We start from the raw sequence: 18,452 nt of genomic DNA on the forward strand, positions 1-18,452 counted from the left end.
CACGGGTTGTAATATGGCTTTTTTTTTGTTGCTTGGCTTCCCCAGTGATTTTACCCACGCACCGCTACTGAGCCTAATTGACCCCGATTTCCAGAGTCATGGGACTACACTCATTCACCACCGCCATCCGCAACGCCCTAGCAAAACCCAAGCCTACTTGATGTTAATAGCACTCACTGTTTCCCCTAGCGGCTGGTTTTGAAGGCATTTCCCAACGTTGTCAGGAGATGGACAGACGTCCACTTTCTAAGTCAATCTTGGGCGATCTGGCTTGTGTGTGTGTGTGTGTGTGTGTGTGTGTGTGTGTGTGTGTGTGTAAACTGTGTGTTTGTGTTTGCGTGTGTGTGAGCACATTCTAACCCCTCCCTTTTTTACATAATTGTTTACCTGGCAAGGGAACATGTGTGGGCAACTTGCATGGTCATGTTGTGTGTGTGTGTGTTTTGGACTGGCCATCTACACCACACCACTTCTTTCACTATGAACTCTGCCTCCCATACCAAACTATTAGTTCTAGGATGTACTGTATGATGATAGGATAGATTGAAGACAGGTGGAGGAAGGAGGTGGTATGAGGCAGATAGCTGCTGGGGGTTGTGGGTAGTGAGAGGGACAGGGTCAGAGTATCGGGTGACTTGTGATGGGATGCAGAACTAGGTGAAGGGTTGTGGTCTGGAAGATGGGGGCTGTAACGGGCTGTGGTGGCACACACACTGAAACACACACACACACAATGAAACACACACACAGACACTGAAACACACACACACACACACACTGAAACACACACACAATGAAACACACACACAGACACTGAAACACAAACACTGAAACACACACACACACACACACACACTGAAACACACACACAGACACTGAAACACACACACTGAAACACACACACTGAAACACACACACTGAAACACACACACAGACAGTGCTGGCTACTGGCGCCTGAGGATAGACATCAAGGGTGAAAACCTCAGTGACTCATAGTCCAGTCATGGAACCATAAATGCAGAGCACAGTATATGTTAGTGTGTGTGTGTGTGTGTGTGTGTGTGTGTGTGTGTGTGTGTGTGTGTGTGTGTGTGTGTGTGTGTGTGTGTGTGTGTGTGTGTGTGTGTGTTGAGGGGTACCTCTCTGTTTCCCGCCAAAATAAATTAACCCCCACTGGTGGATTCCTAATTTCTGACTCACTTCCCACTATGCAGGAACACCTGTCTCTCTCTCACACACACACACACACACACCACACACACACACACACACAGACAAACACACACTCACAACACACACACCCACACACCGCAGGCCACACACCACACATACTCAGAGAAAGGACCACAGGCAACTTCCTAGCATTCTCCACGTCATTCCACTGGTATGGATGTGTGTGTGTATATGTGTGTGTATGCGTGTTTGTGTATATATTTGCATGTAGAGGTAGTGCCTCCATGTGTTCCATTCCAGTGAAATGGTGGTGTTTATCTAACATCTAGTTTGGGCAGATGTCTCTCTCTCGCTATCGCCCTCTCTCACCATGATTACAATCTTTGAGGGCCTACAAAAAACATCTGTTTCATATTTTCAACAAGTTTTTTTGATTGTAGTCTGAGGATTCCATTGCCCCCTTCTAACGTCACAGCTTTCCAACACAATGGCAGCCCATCATAACCACAAGCACAATAACACAATCCCACTAACCATTACAAATGTGAATCATGGCAGTCAGAGGATGTTTTCACTCGGAAACAGTACCGACTGCTGTGCGTTAGAAGAACTGCAACTGAGGAAGACAACCAATCTATATACAGAGAGGAGTTGAGGGGGAATCTTAGAAAGTGTTTTGGAGAGTGGTAGAGAAAGACGGAAAGGGAGAAGAAATAGGATAAGTGGAAGAGGGGGAGAGGAAGAGAGAGAAAGAGAGGCTCACTGCCTGTTTACTCACTGAGCAGGAATGACTTGACTGGTCGTGCTCTGTATGACTGAGCAGCGCGCACGCTTTCTCTTTCACACACGCTCTCTCGCTCTCTCTCTCTCTCTCTCTCTCTCTCTCTCTCTCTCTCTCTCTCTCTCTCTCTCTCTCTCTCTCTCTCTCACCACAGACACACTCACCCGCTGAGTGGAGAGCTCCAGGACAGGCTGCTCTCGCAGCACAGCCTCAGGGACTTAGAGGCACTCTACCGGTGAAGAGAGACAGGCAGAGACCCCCCCTCTGGAGCTCACTGGAACTTAATCTGTTTTTCTCTCCCTCTCTCTCCCTCTCTTTTTGTCGGTTCCCTCTCACTCAGTCTCTATCTACCATTTATCTCCCATTATCTCTCTATTTCTACTCTCTCCTTCTGTCTCTTTCCCTCTCTTTCCCTCTCTTTCCCTCTCTTTCCCTCTCTTTCCCTCTCCTTCTCTCTCTCTCTCTCTCTCTCTCTCCCTCTTTCTCAGGATGGACACAGGATGTGAAGAGATCAGGTGGCTGACAGAGTCTCACAGCAACAGCAGGTTACTTTTTCTATTTTCATTTTTCTGTGTTTATAGTATATATCAGGGAGTTTGTTAGTGTGTTTTTGTTTCAAGGACATGGAGTCATATTGGAACGGATTACTGCAAGTCAGGACAGATTCAGAGGAGATTAAATGATCTTAATACGTTGATTGTGTGATTATTCAATTGTGTGATTATTCAATTGCTGCCACTTATTCTCAGAACTCATTGTTCATATACTGCCAGAGCTTGGCTTTAGGCTACCCTTTGGCTATGTTAGTGATGATATGGTACAGCTCTGTGCTTAGTCCTTAGTAGGGAACTATGATGTAGTCTGTATATTCACTGATAATGACTGAGGTATTATATCTCCATTATATCTCTTCCAACTCTGATTGTGCTGGTTGATTGCTGTGAAATAGGAGAGAGGCTAGAGAGGGAGTTAGCCTACCTACTGTATGGTTGTGAATGGGTCAACTCAAATAGGAGCCAATATCAATTAGAAATGGACTCCAAGGGACATTGGAATGGACCAGACATTCTAGGGCGTGTTTGAATCAGATTTATTGTGCAACATTCCGGTTTCTGAGACCAATCTCACAGAGACACACACACACACACCTACACCTAAGGTAACTATAGCTGTTGACTCAGCGTGTTTTTGTGAGACTCCTCCCCACGCCTCCATATGTTCTTGGAATCAGCGTGTGAATGGCTGGGAGGGGTGGGTGTGGCACGCACCACTGTACCTTGACCTAAAACCCACAACGCCCACACACTCGTAAACCTTTATCTACACAAGCACACTCTTAAATACAAGGTAAGGGCATGGTAAAGTTTGTGATTTATATTGGACTAATTCAGGTAGGGGTTACTTCCTTCTCCCTATCCTTTGGATGATAGAGGAACACACCTGGATTGTTCTACTGTGTGTGTGTCTGCTGTAATACAGAGGCCTCATTCTGTCAGTATGGCTGATTCACTGTAGGGGGAGGCCGGGGGAGCTTAAAGCCTTCTCATCTCTCAGGTGACACACACACACACACTCTTATCTCTGCTGGTCAGACTTAGCATTGTGTTTGTGGGGCATAATCATGGCCATAGATCATGTCTCTCTAATTGAAAATGCAGCTCCTGTTCTCATGGCTCTGGCTCTGGATGTATGGGGGCTGAGGGGGCTGGGGTTGTCTTTGTGCCCCACTAGAGTGGCCCAGATTCAGTCAGGTCAGCTTGGGTCTCCACTTCAGGGTTGGTAGACAGGTCAGGGTCAATGGCATGGTTGTTTACGTATGTGTAATGTGTTAATATAAGAAATCTTTGTGAGTGTGAAATGTGTGAGAGAGTGTGTGTGTGTGTGTGTGTGTTTTGTGTTTGCATTGGTGTTTGTGTGTGATGAGTGTGTGTATGAGAGAGAGAAAGAAAGAGAGAGAAAGTGGAGTACCACAGAGAGAGTATGTGAACTGGGTCTGGTTTCCCACAATGCCAAGTGTGTACAGAGATATGAGACGTGGTCTCTCAGGTGGAACCCTCCTCTGTTCCTACATCACCACGGAAACAGGGCTCTCATTTTGTTATCATAGACAGACTCAATTGGGGCTACATTGGAATTGCCTCACTTGACCAACAATTGCCCACCCTACTATGAGGGATTATGTTCTTTAAGGAAAAGCTAACACTTGGGAACTGAAAGGTGGGATTGAGAATAATCTGTGGATAATATGTGGATGTTTAAACTTCCTCTCACTGTTTGGTTGGTGTCTCTATTGTTTGCTTGTCAACAGCCCTGAGGCGTGCCCAAGCCTGTGGCTATTCCCATTTCTCCTGGTATTCCCAGTCCTCCTCCTGGCTTGGCTGGGCTCCTCTCCAGCTTCCTGTAGTGGAGTGGTTGGCATCATGCCGTGCCCAGGAACACACACTGCAGCCATGCCTGTGGGCATGGAGTATGCGTGTGGGAGAGAGAGAGGGAGAGAGAGGGAGTGCCAGAGGGGTGGGGTAAAGGTACTGTCTCTCTCTCTCACACACACACACACACACACACACACACACACAACACACACACACACACACTACTTAGCAGTGCCATACTAGGTGTGGGCTTCCTTTTCTCTACTAGTTTTTGTTGGCCACTGAGAAAGACACACCCTCTGTGTTTGGTAGAGCAGAATTCAGAGGAGCGAGAAGAGAGGACAGGGGAGGGGCCAGACTCACCCACGTGGACACAGGTAGGAGTGGACGGAGGGGGACACCCATGGAGGAAGGTCACCCTGATATTCCCCACTACTGACCCCCTTGTCTTGCATTCGCAAAAATCGAAGCTACTGACACTTTGATGACTTGGCTGGTATCCTTGTGCTTTCCTGGGAAATGGGAGGCTGTGGTTGGATGTCACGAGGAGGAGGATATGACAAACAGCTCTCATTCAGTCAGCAGACTGGACAGCTCTAGAGTACGCCACAGGGGACAGTGAGTAAACCTATTTATTTACTAAGGACAAGCCGTGAGCTGTTTGTCATGGTCCTGTAAATGACTGATTAGTGGGTGTGTGTATTTCCATTCTGAATGTTTTTTTTTTTGTGTGTGTCTGTCAGTGCCTGCGTTTCTTCATTGTATGTTAGTATTGTTTAGAATATGTATGTTTGCGTTTTTGTGGGTGTGTGTATTTCTTTACATCTTTGTGTGTTCCTGTGTAAATGTGCGTCAGTGGATGGTAACCGAATCTGGCCTGCTCTGACCCATCCCTCTGGTGATGCACACACACACTCTGCCACGTCTCACAGCTTTGTTGTAGTGGAATGAATACCTGTTACATCTCGGAGGGAGGGAGGGAGGGAGGGAGGGAGGGAGAATGAAAGAAAAAGAGAATGAATGAGATGGAGAGCAGTGGGAGTGGGTGTTAGAGAGAATGAGGGGTGATTGTTTAGTTGTGCTGGATGGATGTGGGTCTAGCACTGTGGTTAGGGTAAAGGGTAGGTAAATAGAATAGTAAATATGAGTTATGTGTCCCTCCCCTCATCTCCTATACTGGTGTCTGGAACTCTGTATAACACAGGGAATTCCCGTTTCTGCTACCTGTTAATCCCCTCTGACAAATACACCTCCTGGGGAGGATTTCTGAAAACTTGTTTTTTGTGGGCCTTACACAGAGACACAGAGCATCAATGGGCGTCAATTGAGTGTTCTCAGACTAGCACAGGAAGTGACTTGATTTGACTATGACATCACTTCTGTGTTGGGTTGTCCAGAATAGTTTGTTTCACAGTTGGAACAAAAGTTTTGCCGATGTCATCGGGTGTGTTTCTGTGTGGTAGTCCATGTTTACGTGTCAAATTCACCTGTGACGACTTTCTCAGTTCTGAATCGTTGAAGCTCGCGCCAACACATGCTGGAGCACAGTCACTGTTTGGCTGGCCCCAAGGGGGTCTAATAATAATAATAATAATAAGCCATTTAGCAGACGCTTTTATCCAAAGAGACGTACAGTCATGCGTGCATACATTTATTTATTTTTTTGTGTATGGGTGGTCGCGGGGATCGAACCCACTACCTTGGCGTTACAAGCACCGTGCTCTACCAGCTGAGCTACAGAGGAGCTGGTCTACACACCAGGGCCTGAGTGATGCGAGAAACCAGGCCACCCGACCCACATGCACGCACGCATAAACAAACACACGCTCACACATACGCTCACACACACACACACACACACACACACACACACACCCCTCCGTAGCTATCACTCTGTCAGAGCTCCCATTACCATCATTGTTCCCTTGGCGACAACGGGGTCAGGGGTCACTTAGCAACGGCAGAATGTTGAGGACAATTCCTGTGAGGGAGACTGGAGCTCAGTGCTTCTGGCCTTTTGTTCCAGAACATAGCCTCAAGTCTAGAAATAGATATGGGCTTTTATATTTCCACACTGTTTTCCTCCTCAAAGTGATAACACATCCTTCTATGGTAGTCGGATGACGTCATCACAGCTGATGACATACGTTAATGTATACTTAGAGAATCTACAGTATGTCCTTTATGATATGAGGAAGCAGATGTGATGTTCTACATGACACTGAGCATGATGGAGTGTCTCAGTCTCCCATCCTGCTGACTCGCTGCCAAGAAGGGGTTTACATGTCTTACAGTAGGCTTCCTCTTTCCTTAATCCCTCTCTGATCAGACAGCACACTGTAAACACGAGGTGGTGATCGATACAAGCAGTGTGATTAGTTATTCACAGTAACAAATGTTTTTGACAAGGTAAATAGCAGTGATCGTAAATAAGAATTTGTTCTTAACTGGCTTGCCTAGTTAAATAGAGGTTAAATAAATACAATTAAATAAATTACTATAGTATTTTAAAAGTATGAGTGTACATTTATGACACCACCAGGTTGTGCTGCCGTGTACTTGTGCTTCATGTACTACCTCCGTCACACTACATGTGTACTCAAACGACCGGTAGAGGTGTGGCCCTAGATAGATAATCAGATAAAGATTATATTATGATAAAGCTTATCATATACTGGGAACCACATACATATATATACATACATACATACATACATACATACGCTGGGAAAACAACATTATGTGGATATGCTTGCACCTATGGCTAGTACTCTCTCTCTCTTTCTCTCTCTGGAGTGGCACTGCGACACAGAGTGATTGAAACTTGAGATATTGAGGCAGGCGGAGATCAAAAACTTCCTGTAGTTATTGATTTGTAGGGAAGGAGAGTTGCATGAGGAATGATTTGTAGGGAAGGATAGGTGCCTGAGGAATGATTTGTAGGGAATGAGAGGTGCCTTAGGAATGATTTGTAGGGATGAGAGATGCCTGAGGAATGATTTGTAGGGAAGGAGAGGTGCCTGAGGAATGATTTGTAGGGAAGGAGAGATGCCTGAAAATGATTTGTAGGGAAGGAGAGGTGCCTGAGGATTTGATTTGTAAGGAAGGAGCGATGCCTGAGGAATGATTTGTAGGGAAGGAGAGGTGCCTTAGGAATGATTTGTATGGAAGGAGAGGTGCCTGAGGAATGATTTGTAGGGAATGAGAGGTGCCTTAGGAATGATTTGTAGGGAAGGAGAGATGCCTGAGGAATGATTTGTAGGGAAGGAGAGGTGCCTGAGAAATGATTTGTAGGGAAGGAGAGATGCCTGAAAATGATTTGTAGGGAAGGAGAGGTGCCTGAGGAATGATTTGTAAGGAAGGAGCGATGCCTGAGGAATGATTTGTAGGGAAGGAGAGGTGCCTTAGGAAGGATTTGTATGGAAGGAGAGGTGCCTGAGGAATGATTTGTATGGAAGGAGAGGTGCCTGAGGAATTATTTGTATGGAAGGAGAGGTGCCTGAGGAATTATTTGTATGGAAGGAGAGGTGCCTGAGGAATGATTTGTATGATAGGAGAGGTGCCTGAGGAATGATTTGTATGGAAGGAGAGGTGCCTGAGGAATGCTCTACAGATGTACAGTCGTTGATTCTAGAGGTGGAAGAGAGAAGTGCTCAGACTGCGAGGGCTTTGGACTGGCCGTGAGCCAACAAGCAAACACTGGGTGCCTTTGAGGAGAACTGCTATGGTGCTGGCATTCACCTGAGAGAGAGGAGGTGGGGGGGAGAAAGAGGTCAGAAATAGTTGGCTCAGTTTTCCATCTGCATATCCAACGATAGAGAAATTATATATTATTCTCTGGAGACATGACATGAAGTTGTAGCCGAATCATTATTTTAGAAAATTCCCCACTCACTCAAACATACGCCTACACAGTACTATCAAATGTCTGAACTTGAAGGTTTCTCTCTTGATAAACAATGCTGTACAGTCATAGCTTGGCTGCTGTTGAAGCCGGCTGTGGTTTCCTGGAAAATGAGTTTACGGTAAAAAAGAGCTCTCTTTTTGGGAAGTTGCCTTGACGAAGGGCCAACAGGGAGTCCGCCTGCGGTCATTTTTTTTGGCTGTGTGTGTCTGAGTGTGTGTGTGTGTGTGTGTGTGTGTGTGTGTGTGTGTGTGTGTGTGTGTGTGGTGTGTGTGTGTGTGTGTGTGTGTGTGTGTGTGTGTGTGTGTGTGTGTGTGTGTGTGTGTGTGTGTGTGTGTGTGTGTGTGTGTGTGTGTGTGTGTGTGTGTGGAATTGTAATTATTTTAAATAAAATAAAATGTTATTGGTCACATACATTGACATTGACTAAAATACAGTAGAATAGAATACAGTATATACATATGAGATGAGTAAAGCAGTATGTAAACATTATTAAAGTGACTAGTGTTCCATTATTAAAGTGACCAGTGATTCCATGTCTATGTATATAGGGCAGCAGCCTCTAAGGTGCAGGGTTGATTAACCGGGTGGTAGCCGGCTAGTGATGGCTATTTAACAGTCTGATGGCCTTGAGATAGACGCTGTTTTTCAGTCTCTCGGTCCCAGCTTTGATGCACCTTTACTGACCTCGCCTTCTGGATGATAGCGAGGTGAACAGGCCGTGGCTCGGGTGGTTGATGTATTTGCCACCATGTTGACAGACATTCTGCTTCCTGACATGTGAGTGTTGTTGTGACTCAGTGTTTGTGGGCTGCAGAGAAATGTGTCAAAATTAAAAGCAAATGTGTCCCATCTCAAATGGGTTTTAGGCCTTTAGTATGAAACAGTCCTCAGTTTGCTGCGGTAGATGTTTGTCAGACTAAGAATGTACTGTACAGATACTATCTTCATTTGACCAGTTTCGCACAGCAGGAAAATAATCCTGCAGCAACAGGACATGTGAACTATTATGTGGATTGTAATTAATGGACATTTTTGTAGGGGTTAATTCATTTAAAAAAAATAAAGTCTGACATTTTAAAGTAGAAATTACAAACTTAAGAAGCCTTTTTAAACCTTGAATACACTACAATTTGCATTTCCTGTTGCACAGCAAAATTCTCTGGGACAACACAGTGATCAAATTAAGATAGCACATCGGTATATAATTGGTTTACTGTAAATGATGAACCACTTTGTCAAGATGTGTGAGTTTTGTCTCAGCTTAATTCCAAGGAGGGGGATGGCTCCCCCTTTTCCTCTCTTGCAATACACACACACACACACACACACACACACACACACACACACACACATACACACACACACACACACATTCTGTCAGTTGGGAGGTGTGGAGATAGGAGGCTGATCACAGCAGTGACTAACCCTGCCGTCATCCAGCCCTTCCGGGGGTCACACACGTCACCCAGAGCCCCACAACACACCCCCTCTGCCTGGCTTCCTGGCAGCCTACTTCTGAGCCGGAGGTGAATTGAGTCCAGAGCCTTTCAGTCTCATACACAGCAAAACAAGGGCTATTTTTGAACGCTCCTCCAATTAGGCTGTTAAGATTGTTTATCTGTTTTCGCGAAATACGTGTCCTCCCGGCTTGCAGTGGCACAGAAAGTGGACCAAAGTTCGTCCCGTTCCCGGAACTGGATCCAAACAAAGCCAGATGTTTAATATTCTCTAGAAAGCGAGGAGAGGTACTTGTTATTGTCCTCTTTTTCTCTGACAGTGGAAAAATACTTTGGAGGGTTATGGAGAAACGTCAGCCTACCTTGTGTGTGTTCTGAAAAGCCAGGAACTCTTAAATCTTATCTTATGACGTCGGCTTATTTTCCTGTGTGTGTGTGTGTGTGTGTGTGTGTGTGTGTGTGTGTGTGCGCGCGTGCGCGTGCGCGTGCGCGTGTGGATGTGGATGTGTTTATCTATACTTGTGGGGACCAGAAGTCCCCACAAGAATAGTAAACAAACAAACATTTGACCAACTGGGGACATTTTGTTGGTCCCCACAAGATCAAATGCTATTTCAAGGGGGTTTAGGGTTAAGGTTAGAATTAATGTTAGGGTTAGAATTAGGTTTAGGGTTAGGGTTTGGAGCTAGGGTTAGTTTTAGCGTTAGGGTTAGGAGCTAGGGTTAGGTTTAAGGTTAAGGTTAGGTTTTTGGGTTACAGTTAGGGTTAGGGTACGGGTTAGGGTTAGGGGTTAAGGAAAATAGGATTTTGAATGGGACTGAATTGTATGTCCCCACAAGGTTAGCTGCGCAAGACTGTGTGTGTGTGTGTGTGTGTGTGTGTGTGTGTGTGTGTGTGTGTGTGTGTGTGTGTGTGTGTGTCTGTGTGTGGCATTCAAGTGCTGTGGCACTGTACTGTATTCCTAGCTTACTGCACAGATGCTTGTTAGATAGTATTTGATTAAAAGCCCCCACTTACTCCACAACCATGATGGATGTTCTGTTCTCCCTCCATCAGACTGATCCACCATTAGCATAGCTCCACACACAGGGGGCTAATACCTGCCATCAGTACAGCCTATTACTCTGCATGGCCCATGCATGAACCCATAGCGCAGCTAGCGCTCGTGCACATTAACACACACATGAACCCAGCGATACACGCTAGGCTTAACCGCATTATATGGACAGAGACACTTATCCAGTAATGGAGTGTCTTTATTGGTTAACTCCTGGAATGGCCCTCCGAGAATGGCCCCATCATCCAGTTTAATGCCTTATCGCCACATAGGAGCTGGTTCTTCTGTACTGAACATGTGGAGTCATCTGTCACGGTTCACATACTGTTCAGCACAGGGGCTTTGATGGGCCGGCAGTCTCCTTCATTATCATTACTCAGTTGGCACTCTTGCTTTGTAACATCCTACACACATTAACACGTACACACACACACACACGCATACACACAAACACGCACACACACACACACACAATACATTCACATCATGGACCTCTGTGCATGTTGGCTGTGAACCCTATCATGAAAGATCTGCTTTAATGTGCAACCTCCTCCAAAAGCTTCTTCCATTGACTTTCCATTGACTTGCCATTTACTTTCTTGATCAGGAATCCAATAAAGGGACTTAAGCCAGAGTTTCTAGGGGGTCTGAAAAGACTAGGAGGGAAGGTATTAATCAGTAGTATGTCAACACTGATGAAATGCTAGTCACTCCTTTGAGCCTCTTCAGCACTGCATTCCGCTACACAGTTCCTGGAACAGTTATGATGGCAATATAATGGCTCAGATGCAATCTTTACGGGAATGAAGGATACGCTCAGGTCAGTGATGATGTAGTCCCAGGGGGATAGAGAGGTTTGATGTGCTGCCTGTTGAAGACAGCCCAATAGGGAGAGCTTAGAGGAGTCATCAGGACTCATAAAGCTCTGGATGATTCACTGTTTTAACACTTCAGCAGTGTGTCCTCTCTATTCCGCTATAGTGAGTCCCATCAGAACAGTATTTCTCACATTATCAAATTACTGATTTGTATTATATTAGATGTGTTATCATGAAGGTGGGAAAGATGCTCTGACTGATGACTCATAATCCCTTTACCCTCCCACACGTATCCACACACACACACACTCTCGCACACTCATACACACACACTCTCCCACTCACACACACACACAAACCGTAGGTAAGTAATGCAATATCCAGCAGGAGGGGTAACCTTGTCGTCTGATTATCATACTGGCAGTGAGTAATTCTTCCTGCGTAATGATGAGAACATCCTGTCCATCAGAGTCGACCCTCTCATCCCCCATCCATCATCCCCCATCTCCTTTCATAATTCACCCTCCTCTTATGTGGACACCCTGACCACAATCTACCCTCTCTTAGTCACCCCACATCCACAGAGCTCCTCTGTCTATCTCCTCCTCTTGTGTGAGGCCTTTATGTGTGTTTGAAACTCAGAGTGGACGACATGCAGCACACACCGTTTCCACTCTTTCCTGAAACTAACAAATGAATAACCTTCTGTCACTTTTTTGGATGGGTATAAGATTAAGTCTAATCTCCCTAAATAGGTGCGCCGCAAGGCAGATGTGCCCATACAAGTTTGGACTAAAGAAAGATGCTACTCTACCCAGCATAGGAGTAGGCCGGCCTCTCCCTGAAGAAAGGAATCTCATAGAATTTTCAGGAAAACCTTGAACTTTAGTTTCTTATCAAATCCAAGCATGAGAGGAAGTGTTAAAAGAGCTCAGCTGGCACTGTGGATTTCATCTCACTATGACTCTGCACTATGACCCCCCCCCCACCACCATCCAGGCTCTTATATAAACACACCACCGTCACTCTCTCTCTTTCTTGCGCTCTCTCTTGATCTTTTTGAAACGCCGGGAGAAGGAATGGAGGAGCAGCAGCAGGAAGGGTGACATCACCGTCACCCGCGGCAGCTAGGGCCTGCCGGGCCGGTGTGTGGGAGTCTCTGTCTCTGCATGTCACTTCCTGGGAAAGAATAGAACAGAAAGCGTAACGGCCAACACTGTTGCACCTTCACAAGTCTCCTCTCACATGGGGGAGGGGGAGGAGAGAGAGAAAGAGAGCGGTAGAGATGAAATGTGTCTCTTACTTATTCATTCGTCCCACAGAGTGTTGTTGTGGTTAGGTTTGAGGTTGGCTTCTCTCTTTCCTCTCCCCTACCATGCCACGGGCTGGTGCTGGTGGGTGACTACTTGTGGTGTGATTTTTGAGATGTTATGCTGCCCCCTGGTGTCCAAAGGCAGGATTGTAGAAAAGTGTCACGTGATGATACTGTTCCATCCAACTGCGTCTCCGCTCTTTACACAATGTACTGACATACACTATGCTATATGGCCATTATAGGTCATCCAACACCCAGCCTTCAGACACCTGTGATTGACTGTGAGAACCTCTGGGACCAACTGCTATTAAGCTGTGTTGTCATGGCGACGCCATGGTTACGTAAGTGTTTTGGCCCGGTTCTCATAATCACGCAGCACAGAGCTCTATGTGTCCCGGTCGTTTTTTCCGACACTGGACACCCCAGCTGCGATCTGTTCATCACTGTACATTCCTCCACCTGAATGTGATATGATGAAGATCAGGTGGGATACACAGGTGTGTGTGCTGCCTGCCACGCCCTACGTGAAACACACGTGTGTGTGTGTGTGGTGGGTGGTCATGATGTCATCGTCAACACTAGCCCCATTGTAAATAGAAGTAGGGTTTGGGGAGGTGCAGCATGTGCCCTACCATGTCCATAGATACCTGCAGGACAGTACAGTAAGCAGGACACAATAAGGAAGCTATTGTAAGGCTATGAGTCAACCACTGTAAAACAGGTAAGATAACATGTCTATTGTTTAGTGGCTCTGAGCGTAGTTGTTTTCGTCACTCATGGATGTGGAGTGTTTGCCCACACACACACTTACACACACACTTACACACACACACTCGGTGGTCATGTGGTGTTTCTATGTGGTTTTCCCAGGACCTTTGGCAGGCAGAGAGATTGCTGAGCTCTGAGAACAACAGTTAGGTGGGTGGATGAGTAACATTGTGTTTGTGTTTGTTGGATGAGTGCTCGAATAGAAGACTAGTAGACTGGTTAGATGACGTCACAACCAAATAGTTGTTACGTATTTCTTACAGTAATTTATTGTTGATAGATAATGATTGCTGTAATGAATTGTGCATACAACATTTTAATATTGTCCTATACTGTCTAATATTGTAATGTGTTATGTTTTCTTTATGTTGACGTGAAGAGATGAGTATCTAAAGATATTATTTGTATAACGTTACTGTAGTTATTCTTCACAGCTCTACTGTTAAGAGTGGTAGTGTCTGAAGTGTGGAGGATGATGTCACACATCAGCTGTCCTCATAGCTGGGCTACCATGGCAATGACATTCATCAGAAGGACTTCCTCCAAAAGCAAAGCACTGTCACGATCACTTTCTGTACTGACAGATGACTTTATACTGATACTTACTGTGTTTGTGTGTTGGTAAGGTTAATCATAGAAATGCTAAGCCAAATGAGTGCACTGTCTTTGTAAATCTACTTGTCATCCACGTCACAACTGCTGCACAGAGTTTCTACTTGACATTACTGCCAGAGAGAAATAAGGAAAGTATACTCCAAAATCTTTGCTACTGCTGCTCATCCACTGCATTGTCCGGCAGGGAAAGTCTTCCCCCAGAGGCTGGTTTCACATGGTGGTTTAGATGAATGTTCCCAGTGTCTAGCACCATTTGAAATCAGTGTTCTTGGGGACAGGAGAACAGCTCTAGGCCTCTGGGAGTGTCAGTGAGTCTATTGGAACCATCCTCTCTCTCTCTCTCCCCTTTAAAGGATGACTGATTTCCTCTGGTGTTTAGAGCCCCTTACAGCCTTCTAGCACCATTTGAAATCGGTTATAATGACTGGGGATCAATGCCTCAATGTCTTCACGATGTCTACATGTCAATTCTACAGTCAAGCAGAGAGGAAATGAATGGGATGAATGTTCATATTGAACGTGTCACAGGGTCTGCTCTACAGATCCTGGAATCGAAATGAGTTGGACGGGAGCTAATTTCCAGTGGGACAGTTTTTAAAGTTTCTTATTGAATAAATGTTCAATAAAACTGAATTGATATTGCATACTTATCTTACTTTTTCCTGTGTGTACGTTATTATATTTGTGTCCGTGGTTATAAACATGTGTGTGAACTATAAAACCCTGCTCTGCTATGCATAAAACTCACTCAATTCAAGTAACTTATCAGAGCTCAAGAGATCATAACACATTACCCTCACTGTTATATCTAGAAGCACTCAACACAATCCAACACTTACTTTATAACCTGATAATAGAAACAGGAAAGGCCTTTTATTGCAGGACTTGTACCAGACACTGCACAGAACCACAGAAGATAGCATCTAGTATGTACAGAATTCAGGAAAGTTCCTGTTCTATAATGTGGATGAATGAGTTCCAAGGAAGCCTGATGTTCTCAATAAGATTTTAAAGTTGTGGCAGTTTATCTTATCTCTGCTCAGTGTCCCTGTCGCCTGTGTTACCATGTCACTCTCCGGGTCTGACAAAACATGCAGTGCACAACTGGTATCTATTCATATAGTGTGTTAGGTGTATATAAATGTGTTGTGGATAGGGGGTTGCGTTGATGGTGGTTAGCATGGTAGTATGAACATGATCATGGAGTTGAACTTGGAGACCATCCCAAAGAATGAAGTTGAACTGGGAGAGGAAGAGGAGGAGGCGGAGGAAGAAAAATAAGTGCCTCTCCACATTCAAGGGCTACAGAGGTACAACTTTGACCAGAGGTCATTCTGTGTACATGATTATTAGCTGAGATACTAGGTAATTTAGATCCTTCAACTCATATCATTATTTTAGAACCTGCCATTATTCCACTTTAGCGTACTGAGCTATTTCCCTCAAATCAATGGGGTTTTAATGGAGCCTAGTTGTCCTAGCATCTCTCCCATTGCCCTAGGCCTAGGGCACTGTAGTAGTTATATTTTCCTTTCACCTTGATGGCCTTGTATGACTCAAATGTAAACAGACATCAATGCTCCCAGTGTGTTACCTATCTCCTGACTGTATGGGTGTTTCAACCCCCATATGTGAGCTTTTCACAGGTGGCTGGTGGTACAGGGAGGACAGGCTCATTGTAATTGCTGGAATGGAATGAATGGTATGAAACACATCAAACATGTGGTATTATGAGCCGTCCTACCCTCACCAGCCTCCTGTGGAGCCTGTATTGGCTAGGTTGAAGACAAAAGAGGTAAGGACAAGTTGTATTCATGTGCGCAAGCTTTCAAAATTAAACAGATTCATGTTTATTCTAGTTGATAACTAACATCGCTGGTCTGTTTGTTTAGAATTATTCTGCATTTATGCAAAGAGTTATGGGATATTAGAAATCCTCCTATCCTGGGTATCTTCTACCTAGCATGTTATTGGTTCGATGTCACAACATACAACTTTGGGGGTGTTTCAGCAACAGTGCAAAGTTCTACATTGCAGTCTACAGTACACTATGACATCACCCAAAGAACTGTAGAATGCACTGTTGCACTCTAAATATGATGGAACTGTGCCTTCACTTTAGCCTCTGAATCACAATGTCAGTATTCTCATTGTAGCAACTTGTTTTTGAAGCCTCCATGCAGGCTAAAAAGTATGGTTTGATTTGATAAATTATTAGATGTTATTATAATGCTTATTGACTGCAATAGAAATTGGCTGTAGTGAGATTATCCATGCATTGACTTACAGGGCTTTAGGGAATAAAGCTTTCCTCCAGCCAGTGAGCAAGGATGAGATTATTGCTCCAAAGGCCCGTGAGATCTATCAGAAAGCAAAAGGTGAGAGAGTCATTTTGAAAATGCAAATATATGACCGGGTTCATGCACTGAAACACAATACAAACAACACTTTTTTTTAAATGTGTATCTGGGTTTGGCTACATTGCTGCTATCCTCAAAAAGTGTGCTTGATACAGTAGGCAGACTACAGTACTAATTAGCAGTATTGTGTTTTGAAGTGGATGACATTTGACATATTTTCAATATGTCTGTAACAGTCCTGGATTCCAAAGAGATCTGGAACATTCTTAGGGAGGAGTCTGAGTCCAAACTGGCTCAGATGGAGACGGCCATTGACGGGCCCTCAGTGATCAAGGTTTCCCTGATACTACACAGAGAACACATCCTGTCACAATGTCACACACCGTTACCAACCATGACCTGTGTCATCTTTATAAGACATTCAACCAATGCAAACTCTGTTGTCTAGAAAAACCAACAAGTAGATTTCTAGATACTTGCTTAGATTCGATTTGCACTCTCTTTCTCTCTCTCTCTCTCTCCCTTTCTCCCTCTCTCAGGCGTTTAATGACAGACTGGAGTGTCAGAAGCTGCTGGAGGTTCAGGGGCAAGGGAAGTCTAGCCGCCATAAGAATCGAGTGGCGCTCATGTTCAAGGCCTCGGAGGCCAACCTGGACAGGAGAACCCTGCTCATAGCCAACAACCCCCTGCCCGACCTCCATAACCTGAAGGAGGGTGACAGCCCCACCAAATACCTGGCAGGCAACCCCCTCGCACCCGCCCCCGCCCTCACCAAGGTAAGAGGTAATTTAAAAAATCATGTGATGTTGAGCAAAATCCCAAAGCCTAACTGCGCAAAAAGCAAGAGTAATGTGGATAGCTTGAATATTGAATGCTCTTAAATTGGTAAATTCGCTGTGTCCTCAGAGGCTTGAAGCCATTCGGGGTCGTCAGAGTGGTTTGCTTCCTCTGAAACATCCTCTTAAATTGCCATCTGGGACGAGAAGAGAGGGCAGCAAGCGGAGTAGCGGTGCTGGGAAAGAGTTGAGTGGTTGAGTGGTCTTGAGTTGTCACAAATAATTTGAAACATCATATTTCTCTCCATTACCATGTACAGTTAGGGATATTAATGAATGGCAATACTTTGTGGTCCCACAGAGCTCAATCATGGGTGCGAACACGTCTCTGTGTGCAGTTCTCTGAGGATAGGTCAACGGATTCAGACAGGGACAACGGACAAGAAGGTATTTCATCACACGCGACGGAACATTATTTTTGGTGATGCTGATGATTACGATGATATTAATATTTGTGTGTGTGTGTGTCTGTATCTAGGTGTTGCCCTAGATCTGACCCAGAGCACTGAGGTCAAAGATCAGTGCACTGAACTGTGTGAGCCCCTCACTCTCTCGGCCCTGCTGGAGACTGCAGTCACAGTAACAGCACCAGGACAGGGGGCGTTCCGCTATGGACAGATCGCCTACTGGAACGGGACCAGCAGCTGTGAACTGCCGCCATGACTTCTGAAGCCTGGACCTTTCAATGCATGCATGCAATAGCTGTTTGACCTCTATATTTGGAGCTGTTTGCCAACTATGTGTTGAAATGTACCAATAAATCCTTTATGGTTGAAATTATTTTTGGGATGTGTATTCTTACATATTAAGCCACTGTGTGTGTGTGTGTGTGTGTGATTCTATCCAGAATAGTTCATCTTACACCAGATGGTCCCAACTGCCTTTTGCAGTTGCATAACAATAATGTAATATTTTAAATCCTTGTAGAACACAACTGTTTGTTTTACTGAAATATCAAAGAGGGGAGAAATGTACAACATTTGTCTATTGCAA

General features: G+C 45.0%; 1 protein-coding gene across 3 annotated transcripts; it reads left to right on the forward strand.

The window, feature by feature from the left end:
* The first annotated feature begins 10,601 nt into the window (after positions 1 to 10,601).
* LOC121543555 (testis-specific gene 13 protein) lies at positions 10,602 to 18,239 on the forward strand. Of its 3 annotated transcripts, XM_041853511.2 has the most exons (7): positions 10,602 to 16,454; positions 16,553 to 16,641; positions 16,860 to 16,957; positions 17,163 to 17,399; positions 17,530 to 17,645; positions 17,761 to 17,846; positions 17,938 to 18,239. In XM_041853511.2, the coding sequence occupies exons 1-7, from the start codon at positions 16,441 to 16,443 to the stop codon at positions 18,120 to 18,122; spliced, it is 825 nt and encodes a 274-aa protein (XP_041709445.1). In that variant the 5' UTR covers positions 10,602 to 16,440; the 3' UTR covers positions 18,123 to 18,239. The 3 variants fall into 3 exon arrangements, with proteins under 3 accessions (XP_041709445.1, XP_041709446.1, XP_045064817.1); XM_041853512.2 differs by lacking the exon at positions 16,860 to 16,957; XM_045208882.1 differs by lacking the exon at positions 16,860 to 16,957 and having other exon boundaries at positions 10,602 to 16,641.
* Positions 18,240 to 18,452: the final 213 nt, after the last annotated feature.

The sequence above is a fragment of the Coregonus clupeaformis genome, chromosome 28 (assembly GCF_020615455.1).
Source record: "Coregonus clupeaformis isolate EN_2021a chromosome 28, ASM2061545v1, whole genome shotgun sequence".
In the NCBI taxonomy this organism is placed as follows: Eukaryota; Metazoa; Chordata; class Actinopteri; order Salmoniformes; family Salmonidae; genus Coregonus; species Coregonus clupeaformis.

Excerpts from the sequence above, each read along its gene's own strand:
- LOC121543555 (XM_041853511.2), top strand. Across the intron at positions 17,400-17,529 it reads CCGCCCCCGCCCTCACCAAG|AGGCTTGAAGCCATTCGGGG; the intron begins GTAAGAGGTAAT and ends CTGTGTCCTCAG. Across the intron at positions 17,646-17,760 it reads AGTAGCGGTGCTGGGAAAGA|AGCTCAATCATGGGTGCGAA; the intron begins GTTGAGTGGTTG and ends GTGGTCCCACAG.